This window comes from Sitophilus oryzae, unplaced genomic scaffold (assembly GCF_002938485.1).
Source record: "Sitophilus oryzae breed Bouriz unplaced genomic scaffold, Soryzae_2.0 scaffold_1576_pilon_pilon, whole genome shotgun sequence".
NCBI classification, from domain to species: domain Eukaryota; kingdom Metazoa; phylum Arthropoda; class Insecta; order Coleoptera; family Curculionidae; genus Sitophilus; species Sitophilus oryzae.
Genome location: NW_022146254.1, coordinates 16,608,883 through 16,630,036, shown reverse-complemented (window position 1 = coordinate 16,630,036; position 21,154 = coordinate 16,608,883). Strand labels below are relative to the sequence as shown.

At 31.6% G+C, this 21,154-nt stretch overlaps 1 protein-coding gene across 1 annotated transcript; it reads left to right on the top strand.

Moving 5' to 3' along the window:
- Positions 1-2,867: 2,867 nt before the first annotated feature.
- On the top strand, positions 2,868-20,567 carry LOC115879293 (protein PTCD3 homolog, mitochondrial). The gene is made up of 11 exons (XM_030896043.1): positions 2,868-3,023; positions 3,081-3,313; positions 3,366-3,566; positions 4,232-4,379; positions 4,448-4,663; positions 8,832-9,049; positions 9,108-9,327; positions 14,872-14,998; positions 16,249-16,469; positions 16,535-16,721; positions 20,383-20,567. The coding sequence occupies exons 1-11, from the start codon at positions 2,995-2,997 to the stop codon at positions 20,515-20,517; spliced, it is 1,935 nt and encodes a 644-aa protein (XP_030751903.1). The 5' UTR covers positions 2,868-2,994; the 3' UTR covers positions 20,518-20,567.
- The last annotated feature ends 587 nt before the right edge of the window (positions 20,568-21,154 follow it).

Below are 21,154 nucleotides of genomic sequence, written 5' to 3'. Positions count from 1 at the left end.
AAGTTGGTCATGCTTTAGGGGAATGATGGGGGACGTCGAAATATTAATTTTGATATAGCACACTATGGATCGGAAATGCATCTTACTCAAGATACAGATGAGGGTGTTAAAGTTTTTGAAAAATTAAAGATATTCTTTAATAGTTTTTTAACAGTTGAAGGTATCGCTATAAAATTTTATTATAAGAGTCGACTTAACAGAGGCACTTTAAATGTAAAAAGAAGAGGTTTTAGTTTGAACCAGTGGCGTAGATGTGATACGCATCGGGTAATTTTTTCAAAAGAAAATAGTACGCCACTGATAAAAATAAAAATTTCGGAGTTTTTTATTTGTTTGGTTTATTTCCAAGAAAAAATGTCTCTTGCAACTTTCTCCTATCTAACACCATTTTGTCACAATTTAAAAATAAATATTTTTTTTAATGAGAACTTTAAATATGCGAATTGTTATAACTTGGTTATAACCAAACGAAACCATAAAACTAAGAATTTTATTATTAACAATAAAAAAATTCTAGTTTAAATTTATAATTTTTTTAAAAATTTATTTAAGGAGCTAAATCTTGGCCAATTTAAATTCATATGTAAGTGATGAAGAGCTGACGATGCATATGTATTTTCTGCCCTCTAGTTATAATAATTCGCTGTATTTAACATTGTCATTAAAAAATGTATTTACTTTTAAATTGTGACAAAATGGTGTTAGATAGGAGAAAATTGCAAGAGACAATTTTGCTTGGAAATAAACCGAGTGAATAAAAAGCTCTAAAAATTATATTTTTTATCAGTGGCGTACTATTTTTTTTGGAAAAATTACCTGTTGCGTATCACATCTACGCCACTGGTTGAAACTAAAATCTCTTCTTTTTACATTTAAAGTGTCTCTGTTAGATAGACTCCTATAATTAAATTTTATAACGATACCTTCAACTGTTAAAAAACTATTAAAGAATATCTTTAATTTTTCAAAAACTTTAATACCCTGTAACTTGCGTAAGAGGAATTTCCGACCCATAGTGTGCTATATTAAAATTAATATTTCGACGTCCTCTATTATTCCCCGAAAGCATGACCGACTTACAGGGATCACCCTGTATATGTTTCAATTATATAAATTATAAAAAATATATAAATTTTTATATTTTTACTGCAAATCGTGGCAAAACCTTTACTAATAAAAAAAGAATAAGACAAATAATGTGTTTTGTTTTCAAAAAAATTTATAATTATTTCATATATTATATGAACATTGATTTTGGGTATACCTAGATAGAGCTTGACAAAACAAAAAGTTGGAATAATAAGAGCTTTATTTATTGATGTCTGATTTAAAATATATACTAGGTACTATTAGCGTGTACCGGCGACTTCGTTCGCGTCGAATTAATCATTTGTAATGGTGATGATAAAGCAAAGCAAGAATTACCATTAACATATACAAACTGGATAAAAAATTTTCACATTTGTGTCAACATGAGAAAGAACAATATGGCGATATTATTATATAACTTGGTAATATTTGAGGGGTAGTTTCATCTCGTTGGAATTTGACTTTCGAAAAATCCGTTTGCCAAAAATAAACTTTTTACGTCAAGCAGTTTAAGCAGAATCGTGGTTAAGAAATTACCCAACTTTTTGGAACACCCTGTATGATTTTTTAAAAAATTTCAAAATATGTAAAAAAACAAAATAAATTATGCTTGTCCAAGCGTTTTCCCGAAAGACTAACCGTTTTTTAAATAACAAATATTATAAAATTTGAGGGGCGTTTTCACCCACTTGGAATTTGAGGTTCGAGAAACCCTTCCTTATCGAACATCTACACCCCACAGTCAATCCGTTTGCCAAAAATCAACTTTAAACGTCAAGCAGTTTAAGCAGAATCGTGATTACTCAATGGTCATATTTTATGAAACACCCTGTATAAATTTATAAAAAAATCTTAAAATATGTAAAACAACAAAATAAAATATACGTGTTTAAGAGTTTTTCCGAAAAACTTTTTTTTTAAATAAAAAATATTCTAATATTTGAGGGATAGTTTCACCCCCTTAGAATTCGAGTTTCGAAAAATCCCTTCTTATCGAACCTCTACACCCTAAATTCAATCTATTTTCCAAAAATTCAGCTTTTTACGTCAAGCGCTATAAGCAGGATCGTGATTAATCAATGACCAAATTTTTCGAAACACCCTGTATACATTTTTAAAAAATCTTAAAATATGTAAAAAACAAAATAAAATATACGTGTTTAAGCGTTTTTTCGGAAACTTGACAGTTTATTAAATAAAAAATATTGTCATATTTGGGGGGTGGTTTCACCCCCTTGGAACTGGAATTTCGAAAAATCCCTTCTTATCGAATCTCTACACCCTAGAATCAACCTGTATGCCAAAATTGAGCTTCTTATGTTGAGTGGTTTGAGCAGGATCGTGATTAATCAGTGAGTCACTTAAGGATTTTATATATTAGTATAGATAGGTAAAAGCTTCATATATTATCATATCTGGTTTTGACTCACCAAATGGTGATTTTCGGAATGCGCTTCCTCAGAAATGCCATCGTTAAGCACTAAGCACTTAAAACTTACAGCTTTGTATTTAAAAAAACCAATAAATTTAGTGTGAAAATATATTGTAATAACCCTGTATAACGGTGAAAATATTTTTAAATCGTGATCTATTATTATTACGCCCTTATAGAAAACTCAATATGAAACTTTTTTCTCAACACTGGGCCGCCCTATAAAATATTTATGTTCCAATCAGTAAAGAAAGAAGAACTATCGATATCACTTTGTATCGATACTTTACAGCCGCATAACTTCAAAAAGTAGTTCGTTTGAACCAGTTGCTTAAAATTTGAAATATGATACATCCCTACTTTGCTGTAACTTTAACCTCAAATATTTATTATTTAATAAAAAGTGTATTTTATTTTCAGCTTTTTGCATTATTTAATAGCTACACATTATAAACTGTTAAGTAGTAAACAACATGAATATATCTAGAGTTTTATCCAAACAGTAAGCCCTTTATTTTTACACTTTTTCGCCACCTGCAACTGAATTTTATTTATTTAGACATCACCAGCTCCGACGAATTAAACTATGGACTTATTTATTTTCTACGAGTGCCGAAGAGAAAATCGAATTACCAAGGAGAATTCCCAGAGGTCCAACAGATATATTAAGAGCCCTTGAAAGCACAATTCAAAGAGACCCCACAGCCGCACATTACAAATACCACGATGATCCGTTTTTGATTCCCAAGTCGAATGCTACGAAAAGAACATATGCCATGGCTCGGGAAGCCGGTATTAATATCTTTTATTGGGAAGTAAAATTGCCTTAACTTTTCATTTATAGGTAAGAAAGCAGCTCACTGGGTTAGAAGTGAAAATCCAGAGTTGTTTAATCACAAGGAATGTGACCCACCGATTGAAGCATTTTTTCCTAAAGTTGTGTTCGACGAAAATAGCGAAGTTACAGAGGATGATTTAAAAAGAGTAATTGAGAAGAATCAAGTTTCTGATGCTATCCTTATTAACAAGCTTTTAGCAAAGCAAGGTAAAGTGTGATTAAAGCATAAAAACAAATTAATTTATATTTATATCAGAGTTAGGAGGATATATATCATGTGATATATCACAATTATGTCATGATATTTATAGCTTCGTATACAGGATGAGTCTTAAATAAGTGCAAATATTTTCAGGGCTGGTAGATCTGGATAAAAGAAACATAATAATACCGTATGATCGAAAAAAAAACAGTGTCTATCAGATTCATCTAATTCAACGTTATTTCTACTTATTTTGATTTGTAGCTAGCTGCTGCCTTAAATTTAAATATTTCTAATGTGAGTGTTAGTGGCTACTGTTAATAGATTACTAGAATATTAATTATTAAATTAAAAATATAACGTAAATATCTTTAAAAAATGATATAATTAATATATTGTTTCTAAATTTTACATTGAGATCATCTCATAAATCCAGTCACAATCTGGCAACGCTGCCGCCATCGCTTGTCACTCAAAGTTGATCAAGTGCATCGGAAGTTGTTTTTGCGACTACTTTAATTGGATATAAATACCACTTATAATACTTGCACTTATTTAGGAGACATTCTGTATATCTGATATATATCCTGAAGTGTATCATATGATATGATATTTATATAAATATTCGTGATATTTTTGAACCTTGATTTAAATATTATGTGACATACAGGTGCAGAAATATCAGCAGATACAAAACAGGGTTTACTAGAGTTATTGTGTTATAATAACGGTGATGACACATTAAATGAGGAATTTATTGAAGAGAGATGGTTCCGTCAAAGTTCTCGTATAAGAGAAAGGCAAAGAAAAATCTGGAAGTAAGCTTACATGATAGCGTAATTTTATTTTCAACATTTTTTCTCTAATAACATATACTTTCTAATAGGGACGGGCATGTAGCAGAAGAAATTTTTATAAGCATTGACAATCCAACTGCAGAAGCATACTCAGCCATTATACAGGGTATGGCCAAATATTTTCAAGTTGACAGAGCCAATCACTTATTTGAAGAAGCTCAACAGAAAGGATTAGTTTTAAATATTGATACGTATAACTCCTTAATTAGAGTAGCTAATTTTTTGAAAGAAGGATATGAACTAAGGTAATACATGTCAGTTAATATGAAACTATAAATCTAGAAAAAAAACACCGTCAAAGTAGCCTTTCAGATGTCAATTAATGATAATTTCTATCAGAGCAACATTTTCGAGGCACAACAAATTATCCAATGCAAATATGTACTGTAAAGAATATTTTTAATAGATTTCTGATCTTTTTTTAATTAAGTATTAATTTTTGACAAATTCTTATGTCATTTTTTAATAAATTACATATCACTGGTTACCGTAACGCTGTTTTTTATGCGATAATACGATATAACAGAATTACCTAATTGTGCAGAAGCGGCACTAGCAATTTTTTCCTAGACCTAATTTTAAATGGATTTATTTGTCATATTTTTGGTTATAATTTTAATAACGCCTGTTTTCAAATTTTGATTAGTTAACGGTTATTAATATCGGAAATCGGAAATGAACGTGAAAAAAGTCGTGATGTAAAAAACCAGTTTTTTTACGCGTAAAAAACATTTTATGAAAAGCAAAAAAAATTTTATGCCTTAGTAAAGCTTCTTTGAAAGCCTAGTTTTCTGTTAATGGCTGTTGTAAAAATGGATACAAAGATGCGTTATTTTACATCACTGTACTACCTTCTATGAAACTTAAGATGCTACACACAGATTTGTCTTAACCCTCTTAGTTCCTGAAATGCAGGTCAAATTTAAAAATTTTACATTTTTCGACGCTCCTCGTATCTCGGTTATCCTATAACTTATCGAAAAGTTGAAAACTACGTTCCGTAAGGATTTTCCCCTAGAATCTAGTGGCGTAACTATTTTTTCGCTGAGCGCTGTGTCATTTTCCAAATATGACTCAAACCTATGTTTTTTTTAAACGGGACAGTTTGTATTATTATTTTTACTTCGTGTCTTTTTATGGGGTTTCTAAAATTATACTATACTCTATATTTACTCTTATTCTTCCATATTATGTAAGGTAATAATGCATTATATAACTTTTTATTTTACCGGGTGCGTCTCAAAAGTGGCTCACCCCTATAACTTTTTTATTTTTTCAGTTAGAAAAACGAGATTTGGTATGTTAGTATATGACATAAATTATTATTGATTGACATATTCAATTGTTTTCGGTCACTTCCTGTTTCACCGGAAATGACTACAACTTTTGATTTTTAAATGGCACTCTCTGTATTCTTTTACTTTATTGGATAGAAAATAACACTCTGAATATGACATATCATATGTCAATTTTTGTTATTTTCGCATATGATTTATTTGAAATTATAACTTCCGGTTCATACCGAAAATTTGACTCAAAATACCAAGTGTGTGGTATCAAATTATTCACAAAAATAAAATGTTTCCCAATATGCTAATGAGCCACCCTCGTTCCATTTGAAAAAATTTAGGTATGATTAAAAATATGATTTGAGCATTTTCTAATAGGCCAGTACAAAACACTAAAAACATTAGACGATGACATCTATTTTTCCAAGGCTGCTTGGTAAAGAATTAGTGTTTTTAACCCTAGATTGAAATTTAAAATACGATTTTTTATTAAGGGGGAATGTCAAAAGTTGACATTTGATTTGTCATTCTATTCCGAATGTCATTTTCTATTGAATAAAGTAAAAAAATACCGAGGGTACCATTTAAAAATCAAAAGTTGTAGTCATTTCCGGTGAAACAGGAAGTGACCAGAAACAATTGAATACGTCAATTAATCCTAATTTATGTCATATGTCTTTATGTAATTTATGTGTATTAAGTATTATGTTACTAACGTACCAAATCTCGTTCTTTTATCTAAAAATATATATATTAAAAAAGTTATAGGGGTGAGCCACTTTTGAGACGCACCCGGTATATGTATTTTTCATTAAAGTTAAATAACGCATTTTTTGCCTTATTTTTGAAAATAAGTATAGAGAATAGTGTATTTTTAGAGAGCTGGTAATTAGACCAAATAAAATAAAAAAATAATATACAGGGTATTCCATTAAATCCATCTATTTACGCCACTGCGTTCTACGTGAAAAGCTCTATGGGACTCAGGGTGCATCCACACTATCCTAAAAACGGCGTATCGGCGCAACGGCGTAACGACCTTGAATAGATTGCCAGTAATTCTATTGGCTGAAAAATTCATCTGTCAGAAATTTTATCTGTTAAATTCATCTGTCAAAAATTTCAGCCAATAGAATTACTGGAAATCGATTCAAGGTCGTTACGCCGTTTTTAGGATAGTGTGTATGCACCCTCAGTCTTCGCCTTCTCGATAAGTTATAAAATAACCGAAATATGAAGGGAGTCGAAATATGCAAAATATTTATTTAAATTCGCCCGGTATTTCAGAAATTTAGGGAGCTAGGACAATTCTGTGTTTATCAGCATCTTAAGTTTCATAAAACAGTAGTACAGTGATATGAAAACCGCATCTTTGTATCTCTCTCATAAACGCGAAACCTCATAAAATACAGGAAAATTCCCATTTTTCTTGTTGTGGGTCGCCTGTACAGTGTGTCCCATTTTGGTTGAAATCATAGGGTATCTCCGTTATTAGTGAAGATAGAAGGATACGGTTTGCACAAACCTGTCCCACTTTTTCGTCAAACGGAAGATGCTGCAAACAAAATTTTCATAGCCCTCTTAGTTTCTGAGCTACAGGGTCTTTTCGAAAATTTTGCAATTTGGGACACCCCCTGTATCTCTGTTATTGTTAAAGGTATCGAGAAGGCGAAAACTGCTTATTGTAGAACTTTTTACATGGAATACAGTGGCGTAGTCTGTTTTTCTAAAAAATATTTTTGAAAATATGAACTAAAGTTATGTTTTTTCAAATGGAACACCCTGTATATTTATAAATCATATGATCTGTCTTGCTATGAGCTTCTCAAAAATATATATCACTCTATATTTATTTTTACTATTTACTGCAATATTTAAAATATATCATTTTCTTATTAGTAGGCCGTGATAAACAACAAAAAATCAAAATGGTATTTACTAAAATAGTCATACACATATTAAAGTTAATTTGGGATTGATATATTTACTTTTTGAAATAACTGTTACCACTGAAACTGTGAATATATCTTTCTTTTATTTATAACGGAATGGGTTTGCAAATATCTAAAAGCTTGAATTATTTAAAGCATTTTCAGGTGTTCGACATTGTTGTAGGTTGTAGTGGCCACGATATATTTCGTATTTCAAAATCCCCAAAATCAGAAATCGAGAACGGCGAAATCCGGGAATCGAGGAGGCTATCAATATGTGTTCATTGGTTCCAATTTATTGATTTGAAAAATAATAATTTAACAGTATTCTAATATTTTCATAGTTACGAGGGGGAATGTTCCTCATCTTGCTGAAAGTATATTTCACGTAAATTAGCTAAAGGAATATCTAAAATTTCCGATACGATAGATTATTCGTACGTATACACGTATTCCAAGATTTACAAATAGCAGTAGGGAGTTAAGTTTCCCTAATATATAAAGAATTTATTAGCGGCTCCCAAAATAAAACAAGAGACAGATAGCAGTATACTTTTAATAATTCTTTAGTTTCTTTTATTATCAATCATGGCCTACTAATAAATATGATCTCTTAATAAAAACTATTAAATATTGCAGTAAATAGTGAAAATAAATATAGAGTGATATATATTTTTGAGAAGCTTATGGCAAGAGAGATCATATGATTTATAAATATACAGGGTGTTCCATTTAAAAAAACATAACTTTAGTTCATATTTTCAAAAATATTTTTTTGGTAGAAAACCAGACTACGCCACTGTATTCTACGTAAACAGTTCTAGAATAAACGGTTTTCACCTTCTCGATAGCTTTAACAATAACAGAGATACAGGGGGTGTCCCAAATTGCAAAACTTTCAAAAAGACCCTGTAGCTCGGAAACGAAGAGGGCTATGAAAATTTTGTTTACGGCATCTTCCGTTTGACAAAAAAGTGAGACAGGTTTGTGCAAACCGCACCCTTCTATCTTCACTAATAACGGAGATACCGTATGATTTCAACCAAAATGGGACACCCTGTACACTGTAGAATGACGAATGTGTTGCTTCGAGGTAAAAAAATGGGACGCCTCCTTCAAAGGAGCCGACGTTTACAGTCGCTTCTGAGGTATTCTTTAATACAGTATCATTTATATTTATTTTTCACATTCAGATGGACATACGTTATTAACATTTTGCAAGCAATAAACAGCGCCGGAATCAAACCAAATTTGGGAACTTTAAATGCAGTACTACATACTTTAAGTACGATGGGCACGAGCCAAAACGTCAAAGACCTAACATTAAAAACACTGAGGCAGTTTAAGGATTTAGGCATTGAGCCCTGTTTAGGATCTTGGTATTATGTCCTAATCACTTATTGTAAAGAACGTAAGAAAATACCATTAATTTAAATGTAGGCATTATTAATAATAAATTCTTTATTTAGGTGGCCCTAAAAGTAATATCTTAAGTTACATCTTAGATGAAATTGAAGGCAAAACCTTCGAAATTCGAGACTTGACCGATACGAGTTTCTTTGTCACCGCGATGGACGTATCTAGAAACCATTTAAATGACTTGAATTTGGGCAAACGAGTTCATAGCTTGTTGCTGAAGGGAAATAATTATAATTTAATAGGAGACTCTTTCAAGGAATCTGTTTATTAGTAAGTACATATTGAATAAAAACACTGAGGAAGGAGTCTAAAGGTACGCGCACACTGACCAGAGACGCACGGGCCGCACGCGCCGCATCGACCGAAGAAAAATATTGTTTGTGTTACTTTCAATCAGGGTTGGCATGATTTAAATCAAATGATTTGAATCATGATTTATATCGTGATTTAAATCAAGTGGTTTTTTTAATTTTAATCATGTGATTTAAATCAAAAAATTAATTTTATTGAAACTTTATAATAAATCAAAAAATAACTGTAAAAGTTATAAAAATCTGTCCCAGAAAACTATAAAAAATATTTCTATAACAAATATAACAGATAATAAATCGAAAAATAATTGTAAATTTTATAAAACTATATAAAAATATCTATTCGTCAACTCAAATGTTGAACCAATTTTTGAAGTAATTTTGTGTGAATCCATAAAACCGCTAAACGCAGGGATTTATTTTAAAATTTATTTATAAGTAACAAAAATTCGCTTTTCGAATACATATCATTCGCCGACTAGTGCTGAACTAGGTTGTAATTCTGTACTATGTACTATGTACTTCTGATATAGAGACTATAATATAGTCTCTATATCAGAAGAACCTAGTTACCTAGTAATATAGAGACGATAATATAGTTTCTATATATATAGAACCTAGTTATTATCTTCATTCCCGAAAATCTATAATCCTTGTCAGAAAATACGTTGTTTTATATATTTTTTTTGAAACGTTGGTATGTTTCCAAATTCTTACCGACGTTTTGATTTGCAGTAAGTACTTTACACTTTGACATTAGATAATACCCTTGTATATGAATTTTTAAAGTAGCTCAACCTAAGACGTTTATGGATGTAAAGCACCAGATGGCGGGGCGTATTTCACAGTCTTTTACTACAGAAAAATATTCTTTGTTACTCTGAATTTTGAAGCGACCAATAAAAACAGAGAAAATAAAAATCGATAATTTTCGGACTGTGCCAATTGGTTACTAATCGACCAGACACTTTTTGTCTATTAGATATGCTATAAAAGCTGGTAATTATACAATTCGACCATTGTAAATACCCGACAAATTCCGCAAGGCCGACGAGGCCGATGCTTTTCACTGATAAGAAAAAAAAATGTTTGTTTAGATAATTTTCGAGATATTTTTCTTTCTGAATGCACATTTTTAAAGTATTTTATATTCTTTGTTCGCTTGATCTATTATACTGGTCGCACGTATCGAAGTTCTGTTTCTTCTAGTTTTAAAAATTGTTCTTATTTCTTTGTAGTTGTAGTGGTTGTAGTGTAAAATTAGATTAATTTTATTATGTTTAATTATAATGTTTAGTGTAGAATACCAGAAATAGTTTAGTAGTTTTTTATAGTTTATTATTTTGTAGTTAAGTAGTAGGTGAAGGGATAATTTGGTTATTTTTTCTTTTTGTTTGATTAATTAGTAAGTTTGATAATTTTTTCAGTGTAGAATACAAGAAGTAGTTGTGTAGTGTTTTTATAAGAGATTATATTAGTTTATTTTGTAGATGAGGTATTTGGGTATTTTTTCTTTTTGTTTTTCTTCTAATTGTAATAATTCTATTAAGTATTGTGATAGATACACTATATCTTCCTTCAACTTCGTTGACAAGTGCGTTATCACATAATTTTGGTTTTGTGGTAATAGAATATACGAAAAAAAAATCTGATCAAATTTATTTTAAATTAAATTAATCGAGTCTTATTAATCAAATTAATCTAGTCAAATACTAATAACAGTTAGTTTCTATTAGTTTCTAAATACTATACAGGGTGAATTTCCTACGATCGATGTTCTCTATGGGTATCTCGGAAACTACTGGAGATAGAGAGTCGGTTAAATGGGGAAAGAATAATTATTGCAGTTTTGTAGGGTCATAAATATGCGCCTTTCGGATTTTTCGAAGAAGTTCAAGGCTTACTAGATATTTCGAAAAAAACAAATTTTGGCTATTTTAAAACTTGTCTCTAATTCCATTATAATCTACCGTATGATCGAATAAAAACGGCGTCAACGATGGCTATGAAATGAAGATTGCTGTCATTTTATATGTAAAATTATATGGGAAATATCATCGATCGTCATTTCATAGCCATCGCTGACGCCATTTTTATTCGATCATACGGTATTTTAGACAAAAAGTTTTCAGATAAAAGTAAGTTGTAGATAATCACATACCTAATAATGAGTTTGTGTTTTCTGTTTTTTTTTTCTAAAGCCTGTCATTTTTGACATATGACACAAACATTATATTTTTTTTTAAATGGAAACCATAGTTGGCCATGACTTCATAAAAAAGCGCCATTTTTTAAGCTTTTCAGCGATATAAGTATATGTTTTTTTCGAAAAATTACAAGTTATAGCCAATTCTTTTCTTTCTTGGCTAATTTCCATACCAATAATACCATGCCAGTTAGTTGGCATCAAAAATGTAAGAAGTTTTATGTTTTCAAAAAAAAAATATCGTAAAATTCGTAAGCACTCAATTTAGAATAAAATAATCTAAGAATTAAATGATTCTTTTATAAACCTGCATTAAATCAAATTAAAATAGGTATGTAACTTTTTTTTTAAATATTAATTAACAACAATTAGCATTATCATAAATTATAAATAATGTACCAACATATCGAAATAATAATTTCTTTGTTAATACGGTTTAGAATTCTTAAAATAACAGGCAAAAATAATCCACAATTTACAATAAAATAAAAGTTTCGTTTAAATTGCTTAATCAGCTGATCACTATTAAAGTTCGCAGAAACCCGGGCTATTTTATTACATTACTCTGAGGAAAATAACGAAAATAATCGATATTTTTGACTCCGCCTCGAAAGGTTCACAATTTGTCCTCCAGTTGGCAGCACATTTTGTCTAGTCGGTTGATCAACTTTAAGAATATATAAACAAGGATAATACTAATTTCATTCTCGACTTAAAGACTATTTCCGAACAATAGTGTATTGTTTTGTTAAGAGTAGAAATTATACTTTTTTTGACGATGCTGTACATTCGAAGAACCATCGTAAAGCTATTCCGACGTTACAAGGAAGCACAAAAAGTACATTTTTACTCCGAATAAAACACTATATTTTTAAAACATTACAAATAATGTTTTAATCAATTTCAAACATTGCAAATAATACAAAGAGTAATCGAGAAACGATTTATACACTCGTTGAATTTGACACCTAATATCAGTTTAATAATATATTTTTGTACTTTTGTGCTTAGACGTAACAGTGATTTACTTTTATGCCTATAGTCGTTAAAATGACAAAAATTAATATACTGATATTACTGACCGATGTGGAGAAATGGCACGCCCAGTAGAATTGTTAATGTTATCGGTATCGCTCAGAGTTATTAAGATTTAGCCATTTACGATAGGACTTTAATTGGAAATAAGTCCTAGTCATTTGGAAATCCGATTTAAATATTGTTTTGAATTAAAATCAAAAAAATCTGATTTAAATAAAAAAAATCCGATTTAAATAAAAAAAATCTGATTTTTTTTTTTTTTTTAAAAAATCAAGATTTTTTCCAACCCTGCTTTCAATGAAGATGCGCACACTAGCCAGAGCCGCACCGATCGCATCGACGAAAATGCGGCCAGCATTGTTGGGCCAGAATGATTTTCGATAAATGCGGCTAGTGCTAGCCGAAAAGGAGATTAGAAATTCAATAATGCTAAGAAAGTCCGCAAATGTTTCATGGCTGATATTGAAAAAATTTTTAGTTCATCCTCAATTAAATATGGAAATAATGTGAATTTTTGCAAATATTGAGAACCTATAACTTTCAATTTTTTCTCGTGATTTCTTCTTCTATTAGCAAGGTGCTTATAACTATTTCTTGTTCGTTATCATTCATTGTCGAGAAATATTAAAAAAAAACACGCTTATCACCGCAGACAGGACTCTGGAAGCGACTGATGAGAAATTCGATTGGCAAATACGGGTGTAGTAGGGGCAAAAAGAAACAAAATAGCGAATAATGCGGCGCGTTCGGTACGGCTCAGTGTGCGCGACAAGAAAAAAGAGTGCGATTCACTGAGCCGTACCTAACGCGCCGCATTATTCGCTATTTTGTTTCTTTTTGCCCCTACTACACCCGTATTTGCCAATCGAATTTCTCATCAGTCCCTTCCGGAGTCCTGATGACAACGAACAAGAAATAATTATGAGCTCCTTGCTAATAGAAGAAGAAGAAATCACGAGAAAGAATCGAAAGTTATAGGTTCACAATATTGGCAAAAATCCACATTATTTCCATATTTAATTGAGGATGAACTAAAAATTTTTCAATATTTCAATACGAGCCATGAAAAATTTACGAACTTTCTTAGCAAATTGAATTGATTATACAGATTATAAACTTTGTTTTTTCTTTATTGTTTTTCGTGGTTTCAATTTTCGGAATCGGGTACTAGTTAGGTTACTAGTTTGCGCACGTAGCACGCCCACTTATGGCCTGTGAAATTGTGCACAGCAGCGCCTGACCGGCACAGTTATTAGAGAGATATCGGAAAACCGAATAGCGTCATGCAGTATTTACGCGGACCTTATCATGGTTACGATATGCGCGAGTCAATTTTTAACGCAACACCCGCTAATAACGTTACCGCCTGACGTAATTTGCGGATCAATTACACCAAGCGCTATTTCTAAATAACGTTTAAAAATTGCTTAAATGGGCATGAGCGGGTATTTGACAACCGGGGCCGGCTGGCGTGATCTTTTATTTTAGGTTATATTTGAATTGTTTTGAATTATTACTTTAGTTTTATTAGGTAATTTGATATTTAAGTAGCTGGGATTAGTTGTAATTAAATAAATATGGCCCAAAATATGGATTCCACCTCCTCCAATATTAAAGAATCTATAAGGAGGCTTAGGTTTACAGCAGATGACGCACTTAGCCCTTCTAAGAGAATTTGTTGATTGGTGCCCCAAACCCACTGGCAGACGTTGAACAATAAAGCACTGGAAATAAGCACTTTAGCCCTTTAGTTTTAAAATACCTAGTAAACAAAACAATTTCAAAGTTTTAAATTCAAAGTTAGGTTAAGTTTAAATAGCGGACGCGACGCGAACCGAATTCTTTCCGATCCGATAACTATAAATGAAGAGTGTTAATACCACCTCACATAAAGGAAATAACACCTGGCCTTATTAACGTCCATGCACGCTACTCGGTTTAGCGATATCTCTCTATTACGCTGTTGTTATTTTACGCGAGTTTATTTTTGCGCACAGGAAATTTTACTCGTTTGCACATCGTCATAAAAAACAATTTTCATAGCACGAATTAGGGAAAAGATTTTTATCTGTATACTTATAGGATACCTAATCTGTGGTAACACAAACAATATTTTTCTTCGGTTGAGGCGGCGCGTGCGGCTCTGGTCAGTGTGCGCGTACCTTAATACTCATTCACTAGAGACAGAATCGGCATTATGGGAATACTGTCTTTTGTAAATATGCTTGATTATTTTTTTTACAATAGCAATATTTTTAGCCGCCATTATTTTGCTTTATTATTGAAAAATATACCACTTGAAGAATTTATGCAGGAAGTATATTACAAATTAGTTCCTAATATATATGTACCGGAACCATCAATCATGGAAGAAGTTTTGAATCAGGTATGTATAACTGGCTACATTAAAGGCAGATCCAAGTCTACGGGAACAGACATAAATTAATCTTGAACACTGGTTACCTTTAAAAGCAAATTACTCTTTTATTTTAAATGAAACATCCAGTATATTATTTTCATATTCGACGAGGAATTCATATCTCTTCAAAATACTATTAAGGTTGCCTACCCCTCAAACAAAGATTTTCCTAGATATTTTCATTTTTAGGGTTCCCTACCCAAAGGGTAAAAACGGGAACCCTATTACTAGACTTTGCTGTCCATCCGTCTGTCACAAAGGTCTATCTTATGAACCGTTATAGCTAGATAGTTGAAATTTTTACAGATAATGTATCTATGTTGCCGCTATAAGAACAAATACTAAAAACAGAATTAAATAAATATTTATAAATAAAAAAGTACTTTCACTAAACATTATCTTTTTAGTAAGAATTTTACATAGAATCTTTCAAGTCCTCGTGGTTAAAGCGTTAGGACTTTACGCTGCTATGACGTTGGAGCCGTAGTAAGGCAGGTTCGAATCCTAGTCAAGGCGACTTTTTTTAATCGTTTTTTTTTTAATTTGTACATATTTTTACATATTTATTATGGATTAATTCAATTTTTAGTAATGTGTTTCTTCATTTTTTTTTTAAATTACCTATACGCGCATTCAAAAAGGACAACTAAAATTTAGGTAGCTGTTATCGAAATTTAAAATTTACTCTTCATTTTCACACAATCTGAAATATGTCAAAATGCTTAGATTTTAGGTATATGCTTCTTTAATAAAACTCATCTTTGTTTTTTTCTAAAATCCGAAAATCAATATATAGTGTGTTCCATTAGAAAAAACACAACTTTGATATGTAACTTTTTTTTGGGACACCCTGTATAATTCTATATATTTTTATAAAATGCTTTCAGTTAACCTACATATGCTGCCAAAATTTCATTTCGATATAAAATACCGTTCTCCTTGGAGCTTCCGCGGCGTATGAGAGGCGCCACCCTGTATCCCCAGAAAGAAGGATAACATGTTCTGAATATCTATTTGTTGTCATTTTTCCCCCTTTTTTTTAGTTCTAAATGTTCTCAAAAATCGCTTTTTTCTCGAGAATAATAAGAAAAAACTAGAAAATTTAGAATAAAATTTTAAAACGTGACTGATTGATTTTCTAACCTATTTTCTTTGCGCTATTCGTAAATTCTCGAGCATTTACAACACTTACTACATGTAAGTATGTTATGTTTCAGGTTGAAATTAATGGTGCAGTTGAATACATTCCGAAATTATGGTCGGATATGATTATTTTTGAACATTCAAACCGGGAAAACCTGGTAAATAGAGTTTTAAATTTGATGGTTAACGCTCATACAGCAGACGAAACTGATTTAGCTGAGAAATTCGGCACGATTGCTTGGGATATTTATACCAGTATTAATGACAATGAGGAAAGAAAATATAATCAGTTGAGGTATGATAAAAATATCAGTTTTTGGCTCACCCTGTATACGTTTAATGATAATCTATTATTCACAGCTTTACTGGAGATATGTTGGGAAATATTATGACGTTAGCTCTACAAAATAACGATTTTGAAAAAGCTAGCACTGTTATGGAAAAACTTGATAAAGGCCACACTACTATAGTGGGGGTGCCTAAGTTTGAAGCTTTATCGCTCTTTGTGGATCATTGTATTAAAAATAAAGCTCCATCAAAAGCTATTGTAAGTGTTTTATATAGATATATTTATATGATATTTTTTTCTTGGCTTTAGGTCAGGTAAACTTTATGCCGGGTCCAGACCAAGCAGACAAAACAGTGACAAGACAGAAACATTCATGTTTTACGACAAAGTTGTGACAAATCCAATACATTTCTGCGACATTTTTGTCTCATTTTTGTTTTGTTTCAAAATTCGGAGACTTTTCAATGTCCCGTCTCGAGTCGGCAAAGATCAAAGTGTCTATATTTTGTTCGTATATTTTGCAACAAGTTGTCGGCGCAGTGTAGATGGCGTATGCTGCCAACAGTAGGAGACCAGTGAAATCACACATGGTTAATAAAACTAATTCGCAATAACTAAACTTTTGACTTTTTTGTACTTTTGTCATTGCGGTCTGACAATTTGTCTCAAGTTTGTCTTGTCAGAAGTCTCCATTTTTTGTGACAAGTTTGTCTTGTTTTTGTCTCAAAATCGTGTTTATTTTCTGTCACCTTTTGGTCTGGACCTGGCATTAGGTTTTATATAAAAATTTTATTTTGTTACCTTGAAAGTAAATTTCGGCGGATTGTTTCAGTTTTTAGCTTAACTTTTATTGTTTTCTTTTTATAATTTTATCCATTTTCATTCTCAAATCAATTTTTATAAGGTGACGTGAGAGAAAAATACTAAAAAGCCTACCTTAGTGAAGAAAATAATCCAATATTGATACTCCAACACACATAACATAAAACATCTCGATATAGTCGTCACAATTTTTGTAAAGAGACGTAGACACACACATTGAAATAGATTTTACAACACTGAATAATATATTTTACTCAGGTTGTTTAAATCCCTCCTATCATTAACAGAGTGTTGTTTTTTTGGATGGCAATAGATTCAAGAATTTCTCTTTTTCTGGTGTTACATTCGATGATTATATATGATATAACACCGGATGATTGAAAAAAAGAGGCGTAAGCGATGACTATGGAATGAAGGTCTTGGGTCGGTATTTACATGTATGGAAGTAAATCGCATAGGGATCTTATTAAGTCGGAGTGAAGGAAATGCGACTGTGTACTGTTGCTGCGTTGCCACATTTCTCCGGTACGCCTTTCCCTATCAAGTACATAAAGTAAAATCACGATCGCAAACCGCTTATTTTTCAAAGACTTTTTTCGAAAAGATAACTAGATAAAATCATTAGATATGTTTCTGAGCATCTGAAATGGAATTATAATGCTGGAAGTACACACTCGCCGAGGAGACCCGAGGCGCCACAAAAAATGCGAGTCAGCGAGAGGTCCAGCGAGGCGCCCGGAGACATAGCGCAAAAACACACCAATAAAATTTTGCAGCACATAAATAAATATATTCTGAAGAATAATTTTGTAAAAATAAAAACAATCAGGCGCTCAACGAGATAAATTTAGTAACACTTTTGGGAAAATTTGGGCAAAATTTTTTCTTAAATCCAATTTAAAACCGACCTGAAAGTCGAGAAAATAAAGAAAACCAGTGAAATCCACAAAATCAAATTGCATATATTAGTTTCAAACAGAAAAAAATAAATCCGCCTGTGATTATTTTTGTTTGCGTTGTATTTTTGGTATTTTATAGCTTATGTTACATACGCTTTGTTTTTTTGGTATTATAGCTTTATTACATACGCTTTGTTTTTTGATCCTTGGCTTTTACGTCACAGATTATCATTCTGTTGTCCGTGTTTGTAATGAAAAAAATCATGAAAACCAATATACCGTCGAAAATGATGACGTAACTGCCAAGGACCGAAACAAACTGTATTTTCGACTTTATGTTGCCGAGGTGAGGTGTATTAAAATCAAAAAAAATATATAATCCTGCATAAAAACGTAAAATATTTACGATTTTACCTAATATTAAAACAAACTATTTTACATTATAAAAAAATTAACTGAGGATAAAAAAGTTTAATCAATAATTTTTAATTAGATTAATAATTCTTATGTTAATGATGACAAAAAAGCGAAAACAGTGTATAAGTCTGTATCATAATATATTTCACGTACATTATAAGTTTCTTTGATTAAAGGACGCAATAACGACATGTTTATACCAATAAGGACACGTTTTTTGCTAATCTCTCAAAATGGATTTATTTCGTTTTGTTTGATCGCTTCTCAGTTATTAAAATAAACGTAGATACTTATAGAAACTAATGAATGTTTATATTAGGTTGGCAGTCATATATTCGAATTTGAGGACTTTCCATCAAACCGAATGAAAACTTCGTGCATAGCTTTTAATAGAGGTGTTTTTCTTTAGTTTTGTGTTTTTCTATAGTTCTTTCTTTTTTTTACAGTTCTCGTAACAGATTTTTCGGTACTTTGACTAAAGTCGTTGATCCACTGTATTAATTATATATTTATATTTTAATAATTTAACTACCGAAAATAGGCGTCAACACAAAGGCAGTTGAGAAGACGAACTAAGGAATGCCGAGATCTCCCGAGAGCACCGTGTATATTTTCGCGGGACTTCCTACTTAACGCTTTCGCCATAGAGAAATATAGAATCTATTGTGTCTCTCTTTTATTTAGTTTCTCTGTGGCTCTCGTCTCCTTTGACTCTGCTGGAGACCGCCTCTAGACCGAGCGCTCCCAAGACGAGGCGAGCGGCACCGAGGCAAAACGAGAGCCCCAAGTATACACTCGCCCTCGGGTCCCCTCGGCGAGCGTGTACTTGATACAAAACGTTCAGAATGCGAAGCGAGAGAATCCGAGACGACGCGAGAGCCCCAAGTACACACTCGCCTCGTCTCGGCCTCGGGTCACCTCGCCGAGTGTATACTTGCACCATAAGGATGTCGTTAGAGTGTCCATATTTTTTATAACGAGAAAACGAAACAACTTTTTAACACATAACACGGGATAACTCAAAAACCACTTTAGATATTGACACTTTTTTTATTTTGAAGTTCGGATCTTTTACAACATGTTTAAATGAGGAAAATTCGATAGGCTTGTTTCTTTTCCCTTCAAAAATTTTAGTGCATAGCAATTTTGAGCAATCGTCTAACTTTTTTATTTGTAAAGATTTTCACATACTGTCTGCGAAGAAAATATAGCAGAAATATTAAGAAAGTTTTTGAAAAAACTACAAGCAATTATTTCAAATGGATTTTGAGATATCGGTTTTTGAATTCAGAATTCTAATAGCGCGACCACTGTCGAACACCAACTAAATTCCACTTATTTTTATCAAAAGTTCAAGTGTTTCTAACTTGCACTTAAAAATTTACAAGCTATAGGGAAAATTACAACGACTCGTTAATAAATAAACAAATAAAGTATCACGAGACGTAATTAAAGAATTCTTCTCTAGAATTTTAAGTACTGATTGGGTCGACCGGTCGATCGCGACGAATCTACTCTATCCCCTTCCACGTCTCTTAGCAATGTGCACAGATTCTCTGTTTATTTCATTCGTTTGGCAAGGTTTTTACTGTTCTCTCTTTGTTCAGTGCATTATAAACGCATTGTACTCTTCTTACATACGGAAATCTTGGCCCAAGACTAACCCTTGCCAGCCCTTCGTGTGGTTGGTCGTTTCCAAGCCAATCGGATGCCGTTTTTTTCTATCATACGGTATTTCTTTTAATTTATTTTCTAATTTAAATATTGTTTGTTATTTTCAGAGGTGCATTCAATATGCGTCTGATAGTGGATTTCCGGATGCAGTTGTACTAGGAGCCAAGTTGAACGAACAGTTGACATTAGATAAAAATCATTTAGAAAGTTTATCGAAAATAGTTGACTTAAGAGTTCTATAGTTCTTTCTTGTATTTTTTTATTAAACTAGTCATTAAATAATTAATTTAGAGTTTTATTAATTTTTATAAGTCTAATAAAAAAATAACCGTTAAGTCGAAGAAAACATCGTCGTATTGTATATACCTATATACAGGGTGTCCCAATATTCCGTGGACATACAACTACTCTACCTATGTATTTTTGAAGTCAAAATAAGTTCCTTAGATACTTAGATACTAGATTGTATACAAAAGTGCTTCGTTAGTCCGTTAGAGGGCATAAAACCTTAATTAAAAATAAACACATTTTCATGATATTTGACATTTTTTAATATTTTATTGACATTTTTATATATACTTTTATAAATTTTAAAAATCGTTAGAAAAAGTACGGGAATGGTGGAAACTACCTCCACTGCTACTTAAATTTTAGTTAAAAAATATATAGTTTTCAACAGTCCTGTGCATTTTCTTAATTTTTATTAATGTCAAATGTTAAATTATCAAATATCCAACAGAAGAGTCAAATAAATTTATTTTGATTCCAAAAACGTACTTAGAGTAGTTCCATGTCCACGGAATATTGGGACACCCTGTATGTAGGTATCGATGTTTATGTTTAGTGACCATCTCTAGTCTAGGTAAGGGTAGGGTAGGT

Excerpts from the sequence above, each read along its gene's own strand:
- LOC115879293 (XM_030896043.1), top strand. The coding sequence starts at position 2,995 with ATGAATATATCTAGAGTTTTATCCAAACA. Across the intron at positions 3,024-3,080 it reads TCTAGAGTTTTATCCAAACA|ACATCACCAGCTCCGACGAA; the intron begins GTAAGCCCTTTA and ends TTATTTATTTAG. Across the intron at positions 3,567-4,231 it reads CAAGCTTTTAGCAAAGCAAG|GTGCAGAAATATCAGCAGAT; the intron begins GTAAAGTGTGAT and ends TGTGACATACAG.